The sequence below is a fragment of the Motacilla alba genome, chromosome 1 (genome assembly GCF_015832195.1).
Source record: "Motacilla alba alba isolate MOTALB_02 chromosome 1, Motacilla_alba_V1.0_pri, whole genome shotgun sequence".
Taxonomy (NCBI): Eukaryota; Metazoa; Chordata; class Aves; order Passeriformes; family Motacillidae; genus Motacilla; species Motacilla alba.
In genome coordinates this window covers 111,341,449-111,369,157 of record NC_052016.1, presented here as the reverse complement: position 1 = coordinate 111,369,157, position 27,709 = coordinate 111,341,449, and the positions used below count along the sequence as shown (strand labels likewise).

The 27,709-nt window shown below is 39.5% G+C and overlaps 1 protein-coding gene across 1 annotated transcript in view; it reads right to left on the bottom strand.

Annotated features, from left to right (window-relative positions):
• The window catches only part of PDK3 (pyruvate dehydrogenase kinase 3), a 51,760-nt gene that overhangs the window by 6,507 nt on the left and 17,544 nt on the right, over positions 1-27,709 (bottom strand). The window contains exons 2-9 of the mRNA XM_038143985.1: positions 26,299-26,440; positions 18,986-19,057; positions 11,566-11,750; positions 9,371-9,460; positions 6,006-6,083; positions 3,864-3,940; positions 2,541-2,642; positions 1,829-1,939 (exon numbers count right to left, since the gene is read on the bottom strand). Coding sequence (XP_037999913.1) covers positions 1,829-1,939; positions 2,541-2,642; positions 3,864-3,940; positions 6,006-6,083; positions 9,371-9,460; positions 11,566-11,750; positions 18,986-19,057; positions 26,299-26,440 — 857 coding nt within the window. The remainder of the gene's footprint in view (positions 1-1,828; positions 1,940-2,540; positions 2,643-3,863; positions 3,941-6,005; positions 6,084-9,370; positions 9,461-11,565; positions 11,751-18,985; positions 19,058-26,298; positions 26,441-27,709) is intronic.

The following is a 27,709-nucleotide window of genomic DNA, read 5'->3' as shown; positions in this document are numbered from 1 at the left end:
ATTGCTAACGATGCACTGAAGAAAGGAAAAAAGAATAGTGTCAGTCCTAAGATGAACACATTTTACAATCAGAGCTACAAAGGAAGAGACAATTTAATAGTGAATACAACTGGTAATCAAGGTGTAAGTTTATCCTGAGAGCGAGTTTCAGGAAATCCTTGTAGACTGATAAGGTAAATTGCTGATCAAAAGTCAGACAGAACAAAGGCAGATTATGCATCAAGAGAGATTCTACCATTTGTGACAGAAAAAAGCTTATATTTGAATTAAGGCCTGTTGCCTCTCACCATATTCAAGATGATTTTCTATGAAAAAGCAGAAATTTGAAACAGAAGACTGAGATGTGCTGTAGAGGTAGGAGCTGTGAAGGATCAGTACCGAGGCAGTGCAGACACAGGACTGGGTTCCACACCTCCCCAGTGCAATGCACTGCCATGCCACCATGGTACCCACTGCGGACCAGGGCAGCAGCATAAAGATTTTCTGCACATAAGCTAAGAGGAAATGTATTACCTCTGAGTCACTCTGAACTGATTTTACCCTCAGTTTACTGTTAAATATTTTATATCCAAAATAGTCACGTGGGCAAGAGGGAACAGCCCCAAGCTGTGCCAGGGAGGTTCAGGTTGGACATCAGGGAGAATTTCTTCACTGAAAGGATTGTCAAGCATTGAAACTGGCCAGGGAAGTACTGGAGTCTGTCACCATCCCTGGAAGCATTCAGGAAACAACTGGACATGGCACTGGGTGCTGCGGTTAAACTGGACTCAATCCAAAGGTTGGGCTCGATCCTGGGAGGTCATTTCCATTCCTAATGATCCCGTGATTCCACACACTGCCCCACATTCCATTATCCATCTGAAGGCACGTGAAGCACAGAATTCTCAGTAGGGGAGGAAAAAACCAACTGCTTAGGAACATGCTGGATGAGAATGCTTCTAAGCAGGGAAAGGAAATGTCTTAGAGGATCAACTTCTCAACAGGCTTAAAGGATTGCATCAGAAGCAACAGAGATGTGAAGAGACAAAATACAATATCTGTATTAATCCAGTCAACTGAAAGATCAGCTGCACAATTTTTATCACGATGAGCCAATATGCAATTTAATATAACAATTTAGAAATAGTATTTTAATACTTTTTAAAAATCATGAAATCATGCTTGCTGAAAGAATCTACACATTCGACATTGAAATAATTTCCCTGCCTAAAAGAAACTATGGGGAAGTATTTTTTAATATGAAATATGGCCCTGATGCATCTCAGAAAGGAATACCACAGAAGATATTTCCAATTAAATAGGAATATACCAAATATGGTTGTACCACATGCAGGATCAGGAATGTTTTTTGATGTGTTTTTACACTCCATAACTTTGACAAGAATGATCTTCAAGCTTCAGTATAAGCTTGTGCATTGCCTGAAGGTGCTTCTCAAGTGCTGAGCAGTGTGGCCCAGCTTTTTAATCCATTTATGATAGGAAACTTAGATTAAGAGTAATTTATACATCAAAGAGGAGCCCATTAGGTCATTCACCTGCTCAGGAATACAGCACCAACGACCCTGCCCATTAACCTGTGACAATACTGTGCTTGTGCAGACTTTTTATGCTTGTTTCCAAGAATGTAATGTCAAGACAAAGCAAAGTAATTTTCTATTCTGTAGACTAAGTGATAACAGAATTCATTTTCTCCTGTTCTACCTGGAAAGGGTTGCTAATGATAAAGCATTTCCTCAATGGAAAACCTGCTCCAGCAGACTGCAGCGAAGGGAAATGTAAAATCAGAGTATTGCAAAGGGACATTTAAATACATATTGCAATTGCTTACCAAAGGCACAGCCCTCGAGGGCTCCAGACTGGGCCTGGGTGCTGTTGAGTACATGTAGTTAAACAATCTGTCTATTTTTCTGAGAGGTACACCTCCACCTTTGTCACTTATCTAAGGAACGAAAATTGAAGAGTTTTAAACATTAGGTTCTGAAAAAAAACCCACAAAACATCAAGAAGCATTATCTAAATTACTTTAGAAATTAACTAAAGGAGCAGCTGGGGACTTTGGGGCTGTCTGGTTTGGAGAAAAGCAGGCTGGGAGTGACCTTGCCATGGTCTACAGCTTCCTGAGGAGGGGAACTGGGAGGGAGGTGCTGAGCTCATCTCCCTGGATCCAGCATGGGACATGTGGGAACAGTTCAAAGTTGCAACATCAGGGGAGGTTTAGAGTGGACATGGTGAAGCATTTCTGTATGGAAAGGGCAGTGAAAGAGCAGAACAGGTTTCCTGGAGAGATGGTCAATGGCCCAAGTCTGTCAGTGAACAAGATTTGGACACTGCCCCATACAAACACGCTGTGACTACTGGACAGCCCTGAAGTGGACAGGCAGTTGGACAAGATGTTCCTTGCAGGTCCCTCCCAACTGAAAATATTCTGTTCCAATGAATATGAAGCAGGTGATACAATAAATAATTTGCTTTTTCAAATTAAAAGTCATTCTACTCTAAAGCTAGCAGGTTTGCAATGTGTATTATTTTTGGGCATTTACCTTAATAGATAGATCTTCTTTGCCCAGAGTGACTAAGGTTTTGATCGATGGATAGGCTTCTTTCTTACCCTCATGCAATTCCACTGTGGCTCTCATTGAATTCTGAAGGTAAAATAAAACATAGTCTCTTTGATTCCAACTTTAAACATATAAGATTTTTCTGAAAAGTTAGAACTTGAATTTATTTAGTAGCATCTACTCTGTCCTACAGTTGGATACAAGATAGAAAAGCCTGTATTTAACACAAATTCATGTACCATCAAGTCAATTAATTGCCTGGTTAAATTTTTACATTACAACTTGTAACACATAACTTTTACTTATTTGATATAGTCAGAGAAAAGAAAGCAAGACTTTTTTTTTTCCACTTGTGTGAAATCAAGTACATCTATCCATAGGATGAGAACATCCTTCATCTCCATGATGTACCACACCAACAGTGATGCTCACCACAGAAAGCTACTTTTGATTTTCTCAGCCTAGGTCACATATAAGTTACCATCTGTCAATCTGGCTTCATGTCAACAGAGTTTCCACTGCCAGTCTCAGTTCTTTACAGCTACAGCTTACTGGCTTCAGCCTGTTTCATGACTTGGACCAAAAACATGCTCACGTGTACTGTACAAATTCTCATCTGTTCTGCTCCAAAACTAATGTTACAAATGGCAAAATGGGAGAAGACTTCAATGAACACAGCTGAATAATGTCAACTATGACAAATTTCAACAGAAATCAAACCCCAGAAACCAGTACTTTGAAAAAGTTTCTCTCTGGCCAAATACAAGTTTTCCTCTCAATTTCTGGTGTTCAGCTGAACCACCTAGAGACCTCCTCTCTCCTTTCAAATGATGTAACATCTCTCCCATGTTCCATTTGCACTCTTGTTCCAATTATTCAGAAAACACAAACCCAAAACAAAGCATGTCATCTGCACCATTCAAAGATACAGAGCCTGTTTTCACTGTAAAGATACTGATCCTAACCAGTCCTCAAATATGCAATAAAGAAGCAAGCTCATAAAAGCTGCAAGATTATGAATATTCCATCACTGCAAACCTAGACTGTCATGAGTCTTCTCAGTTAATCAAAAAAGCTACAAAAGCACAACAGGAGAAGTGGGAAACCAGGCAGTTTTTAAGGCACAAGGTCACAAGAGAGGGGCTTAAGTCCGGCTTTTAGACACGTGAAGAGTGTTTGAAACTTAAGAATAAGCTTAAGAAAGGAAAACTGAAATAATATTTAAGAGCTGTAACTGAAAGGAATCACAATTTTAACAGTAATAGGGTCACAAAACCCTCCCAAATAGTAACAAGTGCAACCTACCTTGAATAATTCAAATAACATATGAAACAAATGAGAAGGTACATAGACTACTTGAATAGGCTTGTTTGGAGCTTTAGCTAAAAAAAAAGAAATAAAAACATAAAATGATTTTTCTTTAAAACAATATTTTGTAGCATTGCTGTTTACCAGAACAACACAAACATGTAGGCACAGACAAGTATGTAAGCATGTTCTAATTTTCCAAGTACAAAATTCATTCCATGAAGTAAAAACATAAATTTTGGTCACTGCAATCACCTGAAAGAACACATTATAATTACAATCTTCAAATCCATCCAGTCAGCAGACTTTGTTTAGATATGAAACTTCACTAAGCAGTGGTTGGTTTCATACAACAATGTACACTAACCAAGAAAACATTCCTACTTAAGTGGGAAACTTTCACATGCTCACATACTATTTAAGCATAATATTTGCTGCACAAGAAGATTCTTAAACTAAAGAAAAGCCCACTGTTTAAATATTCTAAAATCAACTACATCTTTTCCCTTCGTTAAAACACACAAAATACAAGTATTCACAAAATTTTTCAAATATACTTCAAACAGTATCCCAGCTGCCATATTCCAAACCATCACTGAATTGTTTGTCCACTGCTGTCCCACTGTGAGTGTTTCAGTGCTTGGCACAGGTCTGAATGCCAGAGTGCTCATTGATTGACTGGGCAGGAAATAATACAGCTGCATTAATACATTCCAGGACACTTTTGGGGCTGAAGATGAAGTCATCCTGGAACATTCAAATATCTACTGGCACTAAATTATGCAGTTGCAGAGAGTCAGACTGAAGGGAAGTCTCAAACTGTCTGCTTCATAAATTCCAGGGAGATATAAATATGCACGAAGAACATGACTGGAGTTAACTTCCTTCCTTTTGGCACTGAGGGCGGGTAATAATCCCAGTCATTATTTTAAGAAACGTGGTAATGAAAACTCCTAGGAAAAGGAGAAGACCAAAACAATGCACTGCAAGGCAACTTGATATTTGATTCTGTGAATTTCGTCTGTCCATACTCCCATTCCCTAAGGCTTCACCAAAACCAAGGCAAACTGACTCACATTTGTTTGAGGCACAGAGATAGAAAATGAATCATTGTTGCTCTTGCAAGGTAATTTGCAAAGCTGCTTTCCTCATATTGATGGTAAGCTGATTTAAAGGAAACACATAATTCTTTATTCACTTTTTTTTTTTTTAGCTCCAGCAACTTGCTTCCTCTACTGCTGGATCTTTTTACTTATGCCTTCAGATGAATTTTGCATTGATTGATTCCTCTGCTGCAACTCAGTACTTTTATCTCTAGAATCACTTATTTAAAAGGGGAAGGTCAGATCCTTTGGTTTTGGGAGAGATGGGTGGCAATGCATCACTGCTAACAGCATCACCTTGTGTAGAGAAATATTTCTAAACTACTCAGCAGTACTTTGAGCAACACACATTCCAAGTGTCACACTCTCCCAGGGAGTGTTACCTATTTCTGAGACTTCTGTAATTCTTCTGCTGAAGTTTGGAACCATCTTAGTCTTATGTTTGGCTGCTGTCCAAAATCTGGGAGAGGATCACTCAGGAATTTTTTTTAAATTAAAAAAAATAAGCTCCCTTTTGTCAATAAAATAATGAACAGAAAGCAGTCAATTGCTGACACAGCAGTTTGGTGTCATCCAATTATCATCTCTGCAATCATCTTGAAACAGATTTCCATGTGAGAGGTTTATGATAGCATTTAAAGCATAGACTACCTAATAAAAATCCCAATTTTGCCATCTTACACAGAAGGGCTCACTACTGTGTTGAGTGGAATTCATGGGTTTATAAGCATAGTTCAGAATCAAACAAGTTTCAGTTCTGTTAGAAGATAAGAAGGCAGGCATGTTTCCTTCTCAGTTCTGAGGAGTCTTGGTTTATTTTCTTTAAAATGATAGTGAGTTTAGCAGATAAAGCTCTGCTTTCAGCATAAAGAAGTACACATCATGATGACAGACTATTGTTCAGGTGCCCACACAGACACATTAGAACAAAAGCAACTGCAGAGTTCAAATTATAACTTAATTAAATAACAAAACTAGGAATCACAGATACACTAAATGCAATTTCTTACATCAGTTAAATTAATTTCATAATTACCATTGAATTCTTCAACTTCCAGATCAGGTGCCACTGTATAGTACTGTTCACATAACATCTTAGCTGTTTCATAAGCATCTACAAAACAACAGAACAAACACTGATTTATCAAAATCTTCTAGTGCTGATGACCAGCAGTGTCCACAAACAGAACACTCACTTGGAGCACCAGTTTACAAGCACAAAGCTGGTATCCAATCTAATCCCTTTTTCTCTCTACACTCATAGCCCAGTTGTCAGCAAAGGGAAAACTCTATCTAAAGCTCTACAAAGAAAAGCACACTACTGGATAGAAGCTATTTTTCTTCTTTGTTCAGGACTTGAAAACCAGAAGGATGTAATCTTAGGCTGACCATAAAATCAACTTATTTTTTATTTCCTGATCATAATTTGATACTTGTTCTTTCCATCTAAAATAAAAAATTACATTGCAGCCACAAATTTAGGTTCTCCAAACAAAATACTACTTACAATACTTTATTTTCAAAGTCTCTTGGGGGAAAAGCTGGAGAAGATTCTTCATTTCTTCCCACTGAATCAAAAATTACTCCCCCTGAAAATACCTCCCCATAGCCCAAATCAGGTTTTATGTATTGTTGAAACACGGGCAGAAAGTGTAAGTTACCCTTTGGTACTAGAGGTGCCCCCTGAGGTTCAATACCAGGCAATATTGTTTAATTTATCCATTATTGACTTGCAGGAAGGGGCAGAGGCCTCCTCAGCGAGCTCACTGAAGACACAGAGCTGGGAGGAGTGGCCGATACCCCCCAGAGCTGGGCAGCCCTTCAGAAGAGCCTTGACAGGCTGGAGAGATGGGCAGAGCATGGTCTGAAATTCAGAGAAGGCAAATGCAGGGCCCTGCTCTGGGGAAGGACAAGCCCAGGCGCCGGCACAGGCTGGGGGTGACCTGCTGGAAAGCAGCTCTGCAGAGAAGGGCCTGGGGGTCCCGGTGGACAAGGAGCTGCCCATGAGCCAGCAGTGCCCTGGGGCCAGGAGGGCCAAGGGGATCCTGGGTGCATTAGGAACAGCATTGCCAGCGGGTCAGGGAGGTGATCCTGCCCCTCCACCTGCCCCAGTGAGATGAGTGTATCTGGAGGGCTGTGTCCAGTTCTGGGCTCCTCAGGACAAGACAGACAGAGATTTCCTGGAGCAGATCCAGTGAAGGGAAACAAGGATGAAGAGACTGGAACATCTCTCTTATGAGGAAAGTCTGAGGGAGCTGGGCCTGTTCAGCCTTGAGAAGAGACAACTGAGAGGGAAGCCCTTCACTGTCTAAAAGTATCTGCAGGGCAGGTGCCAAGAGGATGGAGCCTTTTGGAGAATCTTTTCTGTGATGCTGAGCAACAGGACCAGAGGCAGAAACTGATGCACAGGAAGCTCCACCTGAACATGAGGAAGAACTTCTTCCCTCTGCAGGGAACAAGCCCTGGCACAGATTGCCCGGAGAGGGTGTGGAATCTCCTTCACTGGAGATGTTCAAGAACCCTCTGGGCAGAGTCCTGTGCCATGTGCTCTGGGATCACCCTGCTTGAGCAGGGAGGGAGGTTGGACCACATGATTTGCTGTGCTCCCTTCCAACCTGATCCATTCTGTAATTCTGTATTTGAAAGATTTCTTATCGTTTCCTTAGCAAATCTGGGTCAAACAGTCTGAGTGCAGTCTAACACTTCATCTTCCTCTAAAAGCCAACTCTCTGGCAGAGTCCTAAGACTGTGGAAGAGACTGTGGAGTTCAAAGCATGCCTCATGGTGTGGATGGCAATTAAGTAGCAATAAAAGTGAGGGAACTATGGGTAAATCTAAAATCCTGGCTCCAGAAGAACACCTGAATTCACTGCCAGCTCAAAAGTGTCATTGCAGGACAGTCAGCGAGACAGAGAGAGCCACCTCAGGCAGCACAGCCACAATGCTTGGTGTAGCTGCTTGAAGCAAGACGTGGCTGTTTAAATAATTTCTACATTGTCTGAAGGGCATACAGGGCTTAGAGCTGCCACACAGAGTACCAAAATCAACATTTTAACTGATAAACTGCTCAGAATGCTGCCTGTGAAGCAGAACATTTGGGAGCTAGCACAGCATACAGAACATAAATTAATCCTTCCACCAATTCTACAAGGAAAGGGCCTCAATCACCTTGACAGGACTATGCAGCCCATCTTTAAGGCCATTTTATTTCTCTGAAAGGCAACACTGGACGCTGTTTGGCCAGTGTTGTGTATGATCTACTTTAGCTACTTGTTTGAAAACTGGACTGGCACCTTCTGACACCATGCACTCCCCTGTTGAAGGCAGCAACCGTGAATCTGATTATCAAAATTGATTCAAATATTGCTGTTAGAAGGCAAAGCTAAATAAACAACATGGCTGTGACACATAAAATGCTGAGGCAAAAGTGGAATAAGATCAATCAAAACAAAAAAAAAGCTGATGAAAAAGGCCACCTTAGGAGCCAAGAAGGGCAAGGAAAAAAAACTGTAAGAGAGCTGTAAAAAGCATTAGAAACGGAGCTATTGTGCAGGTCAAACTTTGAGATAAGAAAGTTTTCCCTCTCACTTCACCAAAGGCTGAGAGAAAGTGAAGGGGAGAAACAGATTCTACCCCCCTTTGCAGCTGCACAAACAGCAGCAAAGGAGAGAGCCTGGAATTCTCTCCCACAGCACGACCTGCACTTGCAAACAGATACACCCAGAGCGTGAGCCCTCCATGGAGATGGTCCTGAAGCAGGCAGCATTGCCTCGTGCCCCCTTGCTAACATTCTGAAAGCCTCTAAACATTCACAACACCAAGCAGACAGAACTTGCAGTGTGACTGTGCCAGATCAGTCAGGTACAACCATCACATCCATGTGTTCTGCAGGAGACAGAGCAGACTGTGTATGGTCAGATGACAGAGCAATGTGGAGTTTCACTGGGATATCTGGACACCTGAGGACATTTTATTGAAAGGTCAAGCTAAACAAAATTGAAATTGCACTTACTCTTAGTTTTCTGTAATACCAGCATGTGATACAAAAGCAGTACATGAGTACCTGCTTCTTAGTATTTCAGGGTGCAAACTTCTAAAGTTTAACAAAACATTTAGACACTTCATCTGATATTTAAAAAGTACAGATTAAAGCTATTAAAAATCAAATAGTGTTCTTAGTTCTGTTAACAGACCAAATGTTTCTCTCTTCTCAATAATGAAGACATGAGAAAGTCTCAAGAAGCCCAGGGCTTTATTGTGAGCAGAACTTCCATTTAATAAAATATAAGAAGAAATGGATTTAAATCACCTTCAGTTTCTTGTATCTCAAGAAAAAATTTCTCAATATTTAAAGTTAGGGGATTTCATTAACATTCAGTAAAAATATTAACTTCATCTTACCTTTAACCACCTCTGCCACATCACAATTAGGATCAATACTTCCAATATGTTTGGGATGAGCAGGATTAATATCTCCACCAAAGAGAAGTGCTAAAATAAAAAAGAAATGGTAGTAAATTATTTATTACCCTTGAGGCAGGCCAGAAAGTTTGAATCTGATGGTATCTGAGATTTACTGGATACTGCATCATTTTGTAAAAAGATACTCCAGCAAATTGCCAGAATCCTTGGTTAAGGAGACTACTTGTCTAACTGTTCATCTTCCCTCCCTTTTTTTTTTTTTTTAATTTTCAGTTTTTACAGTTAAGACTAGTTAAAACAGAATTCATGATGTGGGAAGGTTAAGGTGAAAACCTACATTTCAAAGCAGATTATAAAAAAACTAGACAAAATTAAAAGGTAAATCACTTCATTCATACTGTTATGTCAGAACAGAAGCACTCACAACAATGAAAACATTACAGCAAGAAGGACTGTGGAACTGTAAGGCATCATTAGAAGCCTTTTACACTCACCTAAGCTGCAATTTCACAGCTGGCACAGAGGTCTCACTCACTCGACTTTCTCCCTGGATCTCAGCAGTATGATCCCCACTCCCTCTTTGTACAAGGGTCTGCTACTCACCAGACCCTTCACCAAGAGTTTAAAGAAAACTCCCAAAGAAGTAGAAAGGTTTTGTACTTTATTTCAGGAGTGATTTTCTGCCATTTTAGCAAGTTAGTGAGCTCTGACATGAAGCAGGTGCGGTATGAGGTGAGCAAAAGTCTAGATCTGAGAGCTTTTCCTACCCTGGGCACAGCAAGCTCACACACTGGGCACTGTGTCCTGCAGAACAGCTCTGTAGGAAACAGTCTGCCAGGAATGCAGGAACAGAAATGCAAACCATGCAAAAACCTGGATTTGCATTCTGCTTTCCAATTATCTTCTTCTTCAGTGCTTCAAGATTAATATTTGCCATCACAGACAGACCACTGACACTGCTAACACAGAGACATTATACAAGGTTAACTGAACTTGAAGCATCTACAAGCAGTTTTAAGCTCCAAACAATTAAAGAGGAGGATCCATAGGAAAAGATAGTTCAGCTCAATGAATCAAGTTTAATATTTTAGGATTACTGCAAATTACAGGAGCACTCAGCCCAAAAATTCTATTAGGACAATGTTTGTACTCTATTGCTAGAACTCTTCTTTGAAAGCCTTTTATCTTGGTTTTACATCTGTCGCTTCTCTGCCGAGGTCCAAGTAAAGCAAAAGCTGTACATTTGTCTCATTTTCTGTGCTTTGCCACATTCAAGTTTTCTGTACACACACAGCAAGGCATTTGTTAGTCACATGAAAGGTTACTGGAAAGACACACAACTTGCACTAAAACACCTCATACTCCAGCATCTGCATTATCTGCAGCGTACAACAATTTCTAAGAGCTCAGCAAAGCAGAACACTGAGCAGAGAATGAAGCTCTAGAGCTAAAAGGCACAAGACACGCTAAAGCAGATCAGAAGACTGTCCTTAACTTTACACAGATCACTTTCTGCATGGTTGCACACACTGGTTAAAAGGAGCTGTGCAAGTAACTCCCTTCACTCTGCAATACGAATATAAAAAAGTGAGTTTATTAGCAACAACAAATGAAACAGAACCTAATGACAAAGGATGACTAACTCCAGCATTTACCCATAAATAGGAAGTAAGGGAAGAGAAGAGATGTAATTTAAAACTTCAGTTAGAAATACTCAACCTCTTTAGAAGGCAAGAAAGTCTAGATAACTTGCTGGAAAAAACAGTATGTATAGTACCTAAGCTATTCAAAATTTAGGGCATCTTTGCATTTCATTACGAAATAAATATGAGCTCTACAAACTATGTTGAAAGCTTTGTGAGCAGGAAGATACAGCTACTCTACTACTACCTAAAAATACTTTATGTATCACGTCACAAGCCATCTCAGCCAGTAAGACTGAAAAGCAACAGACACACTAACAAAGACTGACAATTCCAAAAGAAAGCACACTGGTGCTTTGGATTCATTCCTGATCATTGCAAAGTACCAAATTAACCAGTTGCCAGTATCTCTTTTGCCATGATTAGCACAGAATAGTCATGAGTAAGGAAAAAAAAATACAAAACAGAGCTTCATCTTCAGGTTTACCAGCAATAACTGAGTTTTCAAGGAAGAGAAAAGTAATTACTTACTGTGTTGGTTAATAAGCATACGGAAGGAGATGCGGTTGGTGTAGAACCTATCTAGAAAATACTGGATGTTACTGCTAACAAATGGATCAAAGCCATATTTTTCCTTGTATTCAATCACCCCTTGTGCCATGGTTGGAACCACATCATTGTGTCTGTTCCTGACTTTAATTAAAACATCTAAAAAGCTGGAGGAAACAAAATGAGAAACAGATTGTTAGAAATAAAATTAAACTCAACAACACCATAACCATATTGCCTATTTACTATGTCTCCCAATCAATAACAAAATATCAGAGGGGAAATACAAAAATATGGTACATAAACAAGCCTATTTAAAAAGAAGTATTTGATCAGCCTCTCACAAGACCTGTGAAGCACTTAGAGCCCCCAACTAAGTTACTCCTCCTAAAAATATTCCTTGAAATTAAATCAATCTCTCTTCAACATTGATGATAGCAAAAGATTCTCTTTCACCACAATCATATGCACTACCATAACTGTCATCCCCTGCAACTCCTGACAGTAGCTGAGAGACTGGAAAGGAAACTCAGGAAAAAAACCTCACACACACACACACCCCCCCCCCCCCTTTATGATTTCCTTAGAAAAATTTGTGTTTTCTTTCCAACACTCAACCCGTGCAGTGAATTTTGAATGCATTTCCTTCACCTGGCATGTCTCAGGCTAAGTTAGAATCTCCGGACAGGGAACTGTGTGACTCGTGTTCAGTTTCCTCTGCCACCACTGGATGGCAGAGCGAATACAACGGAGCTCTGTTCCCGAGCTCGGCAACTTTTACATAAAACTCCCACTTCTTTTAACAAGCATTTCCTTTCAAACAGCTCGGAGGATTTCTGTTTCTCCTGCCAAGGCTGCTCAACACCTATCATCTTCAATGTGCTCATCCTTTTTTCCCCCCATATGCAAACCCATGCATACTTGAAATATCAATTATTAATAGCTTTCTAAAGCAGAAACATGGAAAATTAGTACTACTTAATTCTGCTACATTCTCCAATATTAAATGAAGGTTAACACCACAGTGTTTATATAATGCTGTTATAGAAAGTACAAATGGTGAAATGCAGCTTTCCAAAGAAAGCAGAGCTGGAAGACTCATTCAACTGTGCCTACACCTGCAACTCTACAGATCCTTTTCCAAAAAAAACATTAACAGAACATTCTTTGTAGATTTATAATGAATACTGAAATTAAAGGTATTAATTATTTTTATCTGAAGTAGCATATACACCAGCTAATGAAAAAATCACAGAAACCATTGAAAGGTCAACTGGTCCAATCCCCCTGCAAATGAGCATGGGAAAGAACAAAGACCACAAAAAATAAAAAAGACCAGCCATTGGCCATTGGTCACCACATTTAAATAAGACTTTTTCTTCCTTTTCAGCACCACTTAGTCAAGACAGCAATTTTTTTTACACCATTCTTAACAAGTGATACACTTTTAAAATAGTTTCTCCCACTCTACACGGCCAGCTGCAAAGGAATGTAGGATCCCTTTTCACTAGGTTTTTTCCTGATCCTAATCTAGTTAGGAGTTTTTGCCTGGGTGTTAACAAACAGTTCAGCAGTCTTTCAACACTACTCTGTTGCATAAAAAAGGGGAAGTTTTAACTGTCTAATTCCCCATTCTAAATACTACCACAGTACAGAATGACTGTTCTCTTACTTACCAGTCTTGCTGACTGGACAGCTTAGAACATTTAATGCTTAAAAGGTTTATAGACCTTATGTGTTCATTGAGTCCTGACTCTGTGGGATCTGTTACCTCTGAGAGGTGGTGTCAGAGCCTGGTGCCTGGCTGTACTTGTGCTGCTTCTCTGTTCCTGAGCAACAAGGCCCTAGCACAGAGCAGAGCTGGATGCAATGTTGACAGTCACATCTGAAACAGAACTGACAACACTCTCTCCTAACTGTTGTTTGCTCTGCTATTTGTTTTTAAATACCTCCACTATCCAAAATATATACCTGATGCCAAGAGGGCAAATTGTTCACTGATATCCCACTACAAAAGTGCTTAAATGCACAGAGCATGCCAAAGGGCAAAGGGCTGAGGTTTATCTGCTGCAGACCAGCAAAATCATAGCTGAAGCTTAGTCAGCATAAAACTAAATATATAATAAAGGAATGCCTCATTATTGCACTGGTATGACAAACCTGTTCCATCTTCCAACTGAGTTCACTCACGTGTTTCCATTGAGCAGATGCTTTTAAAGGAGCAAACACAAGAGGAATACAGGCAAATTTCAAAGTAGCAAAGCAGAAATCAGAATACACCTCCTTAATCTTAACACTTGTTCCTTACAGTCCCTCTACCTGCTACACCCCCAAAAGCCACAAAGCTTTTATTGTACTCAAACTGTGGGACACCGTATCAAGGAATTTTTAAACTGTTTATGGGATTAACTAGGAATACTCCAGAACAGCTCCGAACATTTTTTACCAATTACATTTTTTGGTCCACAATTCTGTGTATCCTCAAAACCATGAAGAAAAAATAATGCAGTTGGTTTGACAAATGAGAAATTATTAATAAAAAGCTACTTTAGTTAAGTGAGCTTCGGTGGTTTCTGCATTAACAGAAGAATACTTAAGGAATTACCACAGGTATTAAATAAATGAAGCCTGAAAAATTCTAGAAATGCAAGAAATAACTTGTGTTGTGACATTCATTAACTTCCTGATAACCTGTATATATTATTCTGTTTTGATCTATCATTACAGTACAAGAAAACAAGTATAAGAAAGTCAATATAAAGACAAAGAGAATTTTTTAGTGTCTCTTATGGGTAATATTACCTGAAAGATGAAAAACACAAAAGTGATGAGCAGAGTAAAAACCCTTTTAAATGCAACGGTCTGAGGTTTTTCTCAATGGCTGCTCTTTTTTGAATCAGTGCTAACTGGCAGCTGAATATCACAAGAAAGAGAGGCAAAAGTTCACTCTGAAAGATTTCTCTACTAGAAAGTATATCTACTTCCAAAGTTCAAAACTAATTAAAGTAGCATTTCACTTTATGTAAAAGTAACAAAATGGCACCTTCTTCAGCTGTACTCCAATATTTACTTAGCTCAAACTGCTTACAGAGCCACTATTTTCACTGCAACTCTGCAGAAAGAAGGTTCTTGTTTACCAAGTTCCTTGTGCATGTTATCTCAGACATGCTGGCAGCTGACGGCCCCAGTGGCTGCCAGCTCCAGGACACTCCCCTCGCACACCCTCCCTTGAGAGGGCCACAAAGAGAAAAACCAGCAGAGAAACTCGGGGGTGTAGAGGCTGAGCTGTCTTTTGAGAGCACGTGAGAACAACATTTTTTACAAACCTCTCAATTCTTGAAACACAGCTTCAACCTCTGTGTGTTTACTGGATAGTGACATCTTGGGAAATTTCCAGCACTTCTGCCTGCTTGCACCCTTCACCAAGCGTGGACAGGACATCTTATCTTAGGGCTCCTGTTATCACACTGTTTGGCAGAACTGCAGAAAAACTTCCACCTGACCCCTCTACAGCTAAAAAAGATGTTTGTGTTATCAAAAAGGTAAAAGTAACCTACCATTTTACAAATGGTAGTAGCCCATACTACTGATAGTGACAGGAATGTGGCAGTGCTGCAGTGAGGCTTCACAAGGTCTGCTAACCAACAGAAGGCAACAGAGAAACTGAAACACTTCTGAAATGCTTCATTAGAACAATGCCAATGGGAAAAACTCTCTTCAAAGGATTTTGTCCAACCTTCACAAAAAGGTAAAGCTCATGAACATCCATCTACCCAATTCATACACTAGGAGCAGAGAGAAGTTGGGCCACTCTGAAAAGCAGCTTTAGTTTAGTCTCTGTGCCAACTCCTACAACCTCTCACCCTCTCCACTGCAGGGGCACTGCTGCCTTTGCTGGCCACACACTAACATTTTAGGGACCACAGAGCTCAAAGGGCTATTCTTCCACTACATCCATTTCCCAATTCATTTCCCTGTGTGACCTCACTCCCAGCTGTGACAGTACATGGATGATATCTATAATACCATAACATTAATACAGAAAATGGCTTCCCCAGAAAGAGAGCCCAAACTCTGAGAACACCACAGCAGGCTCCCCAGACAAGCACTGATAAAACCACAAATAAGGGACAGTTTTCTGTTCAACTGATAAAAGCATTGCACCATTTTAGAAAACAGTAATTGAAGAACTACTGCCAACATTGACAGAGCACATCTGTGGATATCCAACCTCCTTGAATGATCAGTTTAGCTCCCCTTCTCTCCGCTGCTACTGTCACCCTGATTAGCCAGAACAGAAACTGAAGTCCACCTCAGCTGACAAAAGTCCGACAAGGCATTCTTCAATTTCTAAAAACCAACTGCTCTGTTATGCTTCATGTTTTTTGAGTGTCTGAGATGGACAAGCATGGACCATGTTCAGCTCCAAACAGAAGCTGCTGGGATGGTACCGGAACAAAGGCACTTCCACCCAGGCAAGACTCACATCCTGTGACACTAGTTAAGGGAGAAGAGATCAATCTGGTTGAAGAAAAGAACTATTTCTATTTATGCATCCCTAAAGACACTTAAAGTGTCTTCTAGGACTTAAAGTCCTGGATGAAGGCTCAAATTCCATATGGAATGATACATGCAATCAGAAGGGAACAGAAAACTTCTATGCGAAACTAAATTAACTCAGAAATGTGGGGGTTTTCCCAGTGAAAAGCAGCATTCCTGATATTTCTGACCATACTGATGTGCTTCTGACCACAAAACATGAAATTAGGATAGGGTTAGATAGCAGCAACATGGAATGCTGACACTGGAGTTGAGAAATTTGTTAAATTTATCAGCATGATCATAAGATAAATATATATGGACATAGTTAAGAGTATTTTTGAAAGACATCGTTTGTAAAGAATATTTTTTAAAATCTAATTACAGCTCAATATGCACTTAAATGGCATAGCCTTCAGTAAGTTAGGAATAGATGACATCCCCGAGCAGGAAAGTAAATCTGACTTCCTAATCTTAGATAGTCTATCCAATACTGCCAAAAAGAACAAATCTGCTCTTTAATCATATAATACAGTTTTAATCTCTTTTCAAAGGTCAGATGCAGTACAGGAGACAGCTCTTACTGTCAAAGATCCTAGCTGAACTTCATCTCAATAGGTAGCAATAAATTCCATGCATCTTTATTTTATGTACTTAATTACACAGAATACAATTATTGCAAGATTTCAAAGCTTTTAACAGTTATCCTGAATGATACTGATATTATGAAAAATCATTATGAAATATTTGTTCTACCATACTCATTTAGAGCATCGCAAACAATGTTTGCAGTTGCCATGAAACAGTATCAAGAATGCCATATCCATATGGCAGAATCAGATAATTGATGTGTTAATTATGAGCCTCTAAATTAGATCTCCAGGAGACTCACTAGCTTTTATCTATTATACTGTGATCTACCTTGAACCTCTAAGTTCATAAAAAGCTGAAATTCAGTTACCTAAATACAAAACACCAAAGATGGTTTCAGAAGTTACAAAACCACCTTGCCTCAACCCACACATCCTGGACAAGACAGGCATAAAAGGACCTGTGTTTCATTTGCCAAGCTCACTCAGGTGTTTAGGACAGCTCATGCCATTTCAAAGGGCAACAGACACCTAAGTTTTGGCAACTTAACCCCATAAAGGAAAGACTGGTGGTAAACTAGGCACAAACAGAAATTCCTGCGTCATCAGCAAACACTAAATACAGAATCACAAAATGTGACAGCTAGAGGTGGTTGAAAAATGGATTTGATTTATCCTCTACAGAATAAGCACACTTAGAATGCCACTAAATCTATCTAACCTATTTATAAAAGCTTTTTAAATGGATGCTCTACAGCCTTCAGTCCGTTCTCATTAATATTGCAATCTTTACTTTTTGCCCTGCATACATTCTCAACTTTAATAAAAACCAGACATTTTTTAATTCTCCAGTTCTTCAGTTAGAGCAACCAATTACCCTTTATTACACTGACCTTACTTTTTGGCACATGCAGACTTCTAGTGTCTCCAGCACCTTTTTTTTTGCCAGTCTAGACAAATGCCTTCAGCATTATTCAGAGGTGGAGCTATCCAAGTCTCTCAATCTTGTTCCTTTCACACCAGTACTGTCCATGAGTGTTTTAATTTCTTAAAAGGCAGTACCCAGAACCGCAGGCAGCATTCCAGCATAGTACTCACTCTGAGTAAATGGTTACTTTCCCCTTGTTCAACAGCACTACAATTCAGTCAGTCTTTAATCCATACGGTTCCTTCTACAGCTCTGCCATGCAGGGAACTTTGTGCTTCCCCACTTGAGCTTCTCCTACGTGTACTGGTTGAAATACAAAAGCTAAAGTGTCAAGATCTCAGATAACATGCTCACAACCAGAAGTGCACAACATTTGAAATGCAGCACCTCCCAAAGCCCTTATTTAACCTAATGCAACAACACAATGTATGTACATGAAGTTTGCTGAAGGCAAAACACCGTTTTTGCACAACACGGGCTGCACGGTGCACAAACAGAGCCAGACTTTTGATGAAACTCTCTTTAAAGCACTGCTTGGTCATGCAGGATTTCAGAGCTTAAAAAGAAATCCAAAAGACAAACTACCCTAAGAAAGCAAATAAATGGAACAAAAACCCTGCAAGAAGTAATATCCTGAAACAAAGTTGACTGCTATAGGTGCAGGGTAACAACAGACCCTAGTGTTGGACAGCTGTGTGTGTGTTTTAGTTGTTTTGTTTTCAAGTCTCTGATGCATATGTTGCACCTGTTCTCGTGTGTGGGGTTCTTCTCTGTTTTATGCATACACATTTCAAGGAAACATTCTAGTGGCAATTTCAACGGGATTTTGTTGATAAAGAAAATTGGCTAAGTTTTCCTTTCTTTTCAAGTAATGTTATTCAGTGAGGTAGATGAACACCACTAATTGAAGCCCATTTAAAAAGCTTTTAGATAAAAACAATGACTGACACAGAGTGCTTTCAAACTGAAAAAAATTTCAAACTATTAATGTATTAACATACTTTATACACAACAGAGCACTAAGCTCAATGTATACTAAAATGACATTTTACTCTTAAGTATCTGATATGCAAGTACAGTCTCCCATTCATGTTGTTTCCTTAATACAGTCTCGAACAAAGCATTTAATGCCATTTCTTGAACTACCAGTCTGCATAAATACAAAATATATATACTTAGATGTACTTAAAGCACTTAGATACCTACATTCTACTCCAGATTACAATTTTAGCTTTTGCCATACATATTCTAACTTACAAATAAGGTAACTGTTTTCCTGTAGTACAAAAACACTTGGTATTTGAGACAGATTATTTTAAAATGGGCTGTTAGAAAAAATACTCACTCATCCAGAACATGAGGATCCTCAGGACTTTTATTTTCATATTCTAAAAGCTCAAGGAAACTCTGCATGTACCTGAAATAAGCAAAAATTATAAAAAGACAATTAAAATACTTAAACATAAAATACTTTTGAATTTCTTTAGTTTTAAGACTACAGGGTCACATAAAAGTAACAGATGCACAGTACACAGTTCTCTTCAAAGACTAAAAGTGGGATGCTGCAACAAAGGGAAAGAAAGCAACTACAATATATTATATTAAGTTAAAAAGTATTACTTATGACCTTACAGTCTGCAATTCAGGAAAATTGCTACAAAAATGAAACTGAAGTCAACAGGAGCAAAACCTCTCTACAGGTATATCTGTAATTTCAGGTAGTTTGTATTTTGATTTTTCCGCTCATCTACTCATTGCTGATGTTAGTTTTTTCCCATATTCCTCAGAGAGCAATCCAAGTTTTTTTTCAAAAGAAAGCTCAGGGGAACACTCCCCAGAAGGCACGATAACAGGACTGCACCAAGCTGGTCCTACCAGAGTTCTCCAGGAGAGCACACCCATTCACCCGCTCCCACAGCTCCTCCGTGTGACACAACCCCTGGTTTCACAAAAACCCCTCTTACACAACGCAGCTCTCTCCTGCTCAGACATTGGGTTCACGGGAGATTAACTGAGGCTTAGAGCCCCGGAGGTACCACAGAGACCCAAACCAGAACCCCTGAATGTCTCCGTCTCCATCTGGGAGCCCTCTCAGCAAACCCCGGCCGGCACACAGTGGGGGCAGCCCCCAAAGCGGCCCGGCAGCGGGGGACACTCTCTCGTGCCCGGGGGTGCTGGTGGCTGTCAGGCCGTTTGCCTTCACAGCAGAGAGACTTCTGGAGACAGCTGTAGAAGATAAAAGGCTGACTCTCAGCTGGAGGCCAAACCGAGGTTTATCCAGAGCCCCAGAGGGACCCTGCTTGCCTCAGGGGGGGCCTCTAGCTCAGAGCCCCAAGGGAAATGCAGAAGCCACATTTAAAGATGGGAGGGAACGGAAGGTATATACATTGCTGGACCAATAAAGATCCCCCGGGCATCAGGCCATGGGAATGGACATTTGAGATAACATATAGGACAGTAGCTGGGGGGCTGACCTTTGGCCCCTGGCAAATCACCCGATGACTTTGTCCCAAAGTTCTGGGTATAGGGGGCAGGACACCAAGTGATTGACAAGGAAACCAGGGAGGGGGGTTTGGGGATGATCTCAGCAAAAGGAAATGCCTAGATAGGCAAAAGGGAAGGGGCACACTCTGGGGTAAACGTTTGGGAACAATAAGGGAATATAAAATCACGCGATTAAAAAGTATTACAAAATATACATGCACAATACTACACCTGAACATGAACATGGCCAGCCTGCTCTGCAGGACACTGGCCACCACCAGCACACATCCTGCCACTCACACACAGCGCTGTGCCTCAGCCCCCGGGGCAGGTACATCCAGCAGCACAGATGGAGCTTGAAGGACTACAGAACCAGGACCTATCTCCTGAGGTAAATCACACAAGGAATCAATCACACGCATAAAAGGGAGGGTTTCAACTACCCTGCCTTCACTCCTGGCTAAGCACTGCCACTCAAACTACAGCATCAACACTAATCAGATGTTAATCACATGTGCGTGTCAACAGCTCCAACTCCCAGCAGTGGCGAAATAGACAGAAGAAAAATCAAACAAACCTTTCTTGCACACGAAAACAACTAATTGAAAGGTCTAAACAGCAAAAGCTAGCACAAGAGAGAAAAGATAACCACAGAGCCTGCACAAGGAGAAAGCAAAACACATAACCAAGCCTCTCCCTTTTCAGTAGTAGCTACCCAGGAGATTAGGTCAGCTCAACAAAATGACCTATGCATAAGCTCCTCTGGTAGCAGTTCTATGTTAAGACCAGCTTAATAAGGCTATGAAACTTCACCCTGCATCTTCAAGCTACAGTGAAGCTCAGGACAGCACTGTTACCTATGTGACTCCCTCCAGAACCACATACCACTTAGTCCACCCCCATTTCAAGCTTCAGCCACAGGTCACTGTGACATTCCTCAGGGACACTGACATTTTCAACATGGTCAGCACAGGAACAGCAGCTCCTGTCCCTCAGTGCATTTGTGCCCTCCTGCGAACATCAGGAACTGTTACAGAAATCCCCCAAATATTTGTCACTTACAAGTAGGGCATGTGGCTCATACCTCTAGTAGTGCTTATTTTAAAAGATGTTATTTTATGCTGCTAAGAGATGGCACCAGCTCACAACCATCACACTCTGACCTCTGCTGATTCACATGCAACAATTAAACCATGATCATGCTCACTCAAAGAGGTACAGGTTCTTCAACCCCCACCTGTCATCCCATGAAAGTCCTGTTTCTGAAAGACACCACCACACAAGGATAAAACAGCAATGAAGGCTGCTGGTTCTGAAGGTAGCTGACACCTGATTTTTGTACTGTGTGGATTTGACTGGTTGCCTGCCATTACTGGAGAAATTATGGAAACAGGCAATGCTTTTCCTTTACACTTCTCTCCTTCTGATTCTAAAGTAAAGGAAATACTTTTCTAAAGTAAAGTTCATTAGCAAAAGCACTGTATCCAGCAAGTTAGCTCAGAGAAAAGGTGAACTTCAAACCAAAGTTACTCAAATTTCTTCCAAGCCCATGACTAAACCAAGCTAGAAAAAGTCACTTAATGTCAAACAACGCTAACCCACTGCTCAGCGCCTACCACTGCACATCACCCAGCCTGGGGTGTTGTAATGCCCTGTGTCCTAAGTCTCTGAATAGAAACTCAGAGGTGCAAATGCTGTATACTTTCTTCCTTTATGCAGGTGTGATTTCCAGTCTGCACACCAAACTGGAGCCCCCCACCCCACTCCCTCCCTCCCAAACAGCTCAAAATCAGAAATTTTTAAAAATTATGTTTAAAAGGAAATCCGTAAGTCTGGTCTTAATCACCACCACCTCCATTACACTCTGAGGACAGGTGAGCAGCCAGCAACACAGTCCATTCCTGTAAAAGTGTGTGTGAAAAAGTCATTCCCTTTTCATATAATCCATCTACTTCCTTGCATTTTCTTTTAATTTGAATTGTAGGTGCAGAGAGGGATAAATGAAGTTGGTAACTACAGGATTTGTAAAGCAATGAGAAGCAAAACCTTGTGATGTTTAAATGTAATTCACACACAATTACCAGCTAGAAAGAACAAAAAGGTACCAGAATAATGCATGAATGACTGTATCATTAATCAATCAATACAACTATAAAGAATACAAATCTAAAACAAATTCCAGCATATATGAGAAAAAGAATGTCAGTTATATTTTGCTATATTTGGTGAGTCATCAAAAGCAGAAATCAAAGTCCATGCCCTTCAAACATATTGTCTTTCTGGTGTTTAATTTTTTATCACAATACACTACAATTCATTGGGCAAGCTCTTTGGTTTCAAGCACCCTTTTGCCTCGTTCTTCTGTTAATTACTGCCACGTAGATTGAATTCTTGTTAGTCTGCCAAATACAATAATTTTAGAATGGAACATTTCATACATGAAAGCACTGCAAAAGCCCATAATGTCAGGTCTGGGTTTTCTTTAAAAATTCATGCAAGATACTTCTGCTTTTTTCCTGATGTGCATTTCACTAAGATTTTTCTTTACAATTATTTTAATACCAAAGCACTAAAATGATAAAGCAAATCTCCATGGTAACACAATCTTGCCAGCATAATCTCAATGTAGAAAATAGAAAAAAAATTATTAATCCCCAAACTATACATATTTCTGTAATGGGTCTTTCCCAAGAGAGAAATGGAAATTTATAGCATTTTCTAAGGAAAAGCACTAGTAAAAAAATAGAAATTTGTCCAGGGCTAAAATGGAAATTTATAGCATTTTCTAAGGAAAGGCACTAGGAAAAATAAATAGAGAAATTTGTCCAGGGCTAAATAAAATGTGAATTTTTCATATAAATGAGTAATATACTGTGCAAACCTCACGCTTACTTTTGGTATAAGCTCTAACCTTCTCAATTTTTAGGTTTTATTTTAACTATTTTCCCTCATCACATTAATGATCATATCCTTTATTAAACAATTCTGCTATACATTCAATATCCTACCTGCACTTTAGCTATAGTGCCCTCTCAAAGCTGGCCAATAAAAAGCCTTTTCTTGGGATCAAGCAAGTTGCCCATTGATTTTGAAAAGCTCAACACAAGGTGCTGACTGTTGATCTGTCTGCTGTTTGGAATCACGGCAGTTCACAGCCAGAACATACTAACAGTGTTTCAGTCTCGAGTCACTTGATTCCTCCCCTACTCCTTGAAAAAGATACACAAAATTAAGCTGTGAACTCAAACTGGGACAGAGCTGACGTTTTACCTTTACTGAAGTGCAGAACTATTGGTTTTGGTTTGTTCAGAGTTCGCTCTCTGGGTAATGCCAGCTTTATTCAGGAAAGCCTAGCTGAGCAGTACAAGGGAAGGAGAGTGGTCTCGCCTCTCCTCAGTGCTGCCCACATCAGGCTGAGGAGCCCAGAAAGGAAGGACAAAAAACCAAGAGAGCACCGTCCCCAAGAGCAATCAAGCAATCAGCTGTAAAATCAGATAGGCAGAGAAGCACGGGAAGCAAAGTGCCTCCAGCATGGCCATGGAGATGGATGGGAGAAGGAGAGAACGGGCCTTGCCTGCAGCAGGGAGCAGCAAAACCGGGCTGCCTCCCAAGGGAACCACAAGGGTGAGAAAACTGATGCAACCCAGAATGTTTGATGGCTGGAAGCAGAGAGGATTGATGGGAAAGGATCCACGCTGCACTGTAGGCAGGCCTGATTTCTTATTCCTCTATTTACAGAGCCACTTTTATATTAAAGTCTAATAAAACCCATCTTCAAGATTAGGACCTTTTTTTGTTAATTTTTGGCATGCTGGCACTAATGAATAGATTGGGAACTCAAATGTTAAAGCTCCAGCTAATTTGGAGTCTCACCAAAAGCACATAAAAACATAGGTTTTCTAGTGTAAAATCACAATGCTAAATTACTGAATATTAGCAAATAAATATATTAAAGTGAGTAAGGAATTAAATGTCCTTCTAACTTGTGGCAAGTGTACAATAGGTTTTTGCTTGCCTATTAATGAAGTGCCAAGCTTTCTGAACCTATAGCATAGCAAAAACAAAGGATTGTGAAATCTGACCCTCAAAAAAGATTTTCTTGAAGTAGCTTTGAACTGCATCAAGAAGAGGTTTTTTTTTCATTATACAAGCTCAAAAAACAGTTGAACAATTACATTTATATTTATTTATTCTACTACATAAGATCCAGGAATCTCACTCTGATAATATCTCTAAACTTTAGGTTAAGAAACTATAAATGTGTTTCAAAACCTGCTATCAGCATAGCTACATAACACTCAAGGTCATTCACACTGAAGTTAATAAAACTTTTGGTTTGGTCTTTTTCAAAGATAAATTTAAAAGTAAATTTTGCCCAAGGTTTATCATCAGGACTTACAAACTACAGGTAAATGTTTAATCAAGCAATTAAAAACCTCTGAACAAAAAAGTAAGAACTAAGCTCTTTAAAGTCCACACCTATAATCAGGGAGGAAAATACTACAATTACTTTTGTTATTTTTGACATAAGATAATAAAAATATTCTCACATAATCTCAATGAAGATACTCCTTTCCACAAAAACTCTTAGTTAACTTTAGATCACAATCAGAAGATAATTACAGAAAACATTTTGGTTTCAAACTTCCATCTCTGGGCTTGATGTCCATTGCAACTTCTTCAGCACATTACAGTGTGGTATTTCAGCCTGTTCAACAGATAACTACTGGTCTACAGCTGTGATAGTGCAAACCACATTGTCAAATAACACATTATGCTTTTTTTCATTTGGAGTTTTGGGATTTTTTTCTTTTTTTTTTAATCAGTAGTTATCTATTGTGGCCACAGAAATCATCATGAGTCCTCAAATCTCTTCAACACAAATTCTGAGGCCTCCACTCTGAACACCCACTCAGTTCCTTTGCCAGAGGGATCCAAAAGTTGCTTAGCTCTGTACAGGCAGGGCAGAAGCACAAGCCACAGCACAGACATTTGGACTAGAAATATTATGCTGCAGTCACTACAGAAAAATTATTTCCTTTTCTTCATTCACCTATTTGTCCACATTTAATTAAAGACAGGTTCACAAGTCAAGCAGATTAGAAAAGACTAGAAGGCCTGCATATTATCTACTCTTTTCTACAAGCATAACAACTTCCTGTGACATCAGACAGACAGACAAGCCTTCAAACCTTGCAAGCTGCCACCTAACCACAAAGTGATTGTGTGGCTCCACAGCATTTACAGTCCCTTGAAGTGGTCATCAAGACATCCACTGTTACTTTGCAAAGACAAACACAATACCATACATCCTAATTTATATTTTCTAAGTCTGAAGCTTGATGAATAGGAGACCCAAGCCAGCAGTCAACAGCACAGAAGCTCTTGGCTCAAGGGCTATGACTGAATTTAACACAAGCCCACAACATCAGCTGCTTTTACTGTTAAAGAAGCTGCTACTCACAAATGGACTTCTGTTGTATACTGCAAAACTATTTTTACAAAAAGTATTTGGAAAACATTAACAGGTAAATGAACAATAAATACCCCATGAAAAATGATTATTTTGTGCTTACACATCAAAGGCAGCAGTCTCTAAATCTCACCGAACACACAATTAGACTAGAAATTAATTACTGTGGAAAAGATGGCAGGAATTTAATCACTTTAGATCCATACTAATTATTGCAATGGAGAATGTTGTTTACTGGATGACACCAGATTTTTGACCCATTCCATAACTTCCACTGAATACCAGGCTGTTTTTAAAGATTTACCAGTGAGAAAAACAGATGAGGTTTTAACTTTCTCTCAGTATTTTTGACAAAGGAAGAATAAAGAGAAAGAGCAGCTGTTTCAAGAAGCCATAAGTGCAATACAGTAAGGAATGTTTAGAAAGCTTTTCTCTGAAGTTATGGACTCATTTTAATTACCTGGGAGACAACAGTATGTTTTTACTAACTTACAGATCCCAGGTAAGGGTATATACTCAACATTAAACAGAAGAAAATGAAACTTCATTTGACAAGACACACTATAAACAATTCAAGGCAGGAAACTGACCGATTGAGAAGAATTCAATGATTCTCTGTTGCAAGCAGAACAACACGTACAGTGTTAAGTTTTACAATAACTTTCCAATCCACCTTTTTTTTTTTTTTTTTTTAAACTTACCAGCTCTGTACCAGCCCAACTGAAGGCCTGTTCAGTAAATTATCAGGCAGCAAATTGACTTCCCTCATGGTGTTCGCCAGTCGCACGGGAAGCTCCTTCCGCAGGAACATGTACGAAGTCTTCTCGCAGGCATTGTCACGACCTGTCAGAAGGAAGGAAAAACGTTGCAGCAGATCAAATTTTAGACTTCCTAATGCTACAAGCTTTTAAAAAAACACTTGTGAAAATAAGAAGTTTTAAAGCAATTTCAGTGCTCACCTTTACCTTCTTCTCACTCATGAGACACATTTTAAACTTTTACCTTCCTAGAGCTTAGCCCTTTTTGTCTGACATTCTTCCACATTTCACGTAATCTCATTTTCTCTCCCACAGACAAAAATCTCTCATCATAGAAATAAAGTTCATCAAATATCAAATACTTGATATTACCTGGAAATAAGACCCCAAAATACTAGCTTTTATCAATACAACTTTTATATTAAAGTGAGCTTTTAAAAAGTAAATGCTGCACACATAAGAGAGGGTAAGGAGTACAAACAAAAGGACAAAACAATGACAACAGTTTGCTGATATTTCACGCCAAAAGTTCTTCAGCCTTTAGAACTTTAACATTTGAGCAGCACCTGGTGAGACCAGCACAGGCTATCATCCCTCCTAGGACTGGCCTGTAAGATTATCACTAGAGACCTGAAGGAAAGTCCAGTGCTTATCACCGCACTCTTATCTGGAAAGGCCTCAGCTAAGATTATCTTTAACTTTCACTTTTAAAACACATTTTTATCAAGGCTAGTGTTTTGAAAATAAAATATACCAAAAAATCCCAAGCATACAGTCAGAAAGCAAACAAATGAATCCAGCAAAATAACAATACCTTCCTGCAGACCTAGTGGCAACAGCATTCATTCTCTGAAGCCAACCTATACAAATTGGAAGACTGACATGACTAAGAGCAATCTTAAGCTAAAGTAGTTCCTAAGGATACCACAAATATTTAAAAGCACAAGATATTAGTCACTTGCCCAAGTAGTTTAGATGGAAGATGGGACTTTACTTAACATAGTTTTTTGTGTTTTGCGTCCTGTAACAAGTGGAGAAAGTCCTATCATAACTAAAGAATCCAGGAAAATAATTTTTTTAAGTCCATGTTTTACTTGTAATGAACAGTCAGGATTCTGCTTTCATCTAGAACGAGAGCAAAGGTCTTTTGTGATGATAACTAGTTCAACCATCTGCAAAATTTCTGAGTGAAGGCATAATGTGAGAGCTATAAATTATGTTCAAGCAAACCAGAGAGTGTTAAAAGCACTGCTAGGCACATAATCACTGAGATTTACAATTTGCAAGATTCAAGTACAATGCAACCAGCACAATCAAGGAGATACTTTTTGAGATAGTCCCATTATAATCACAG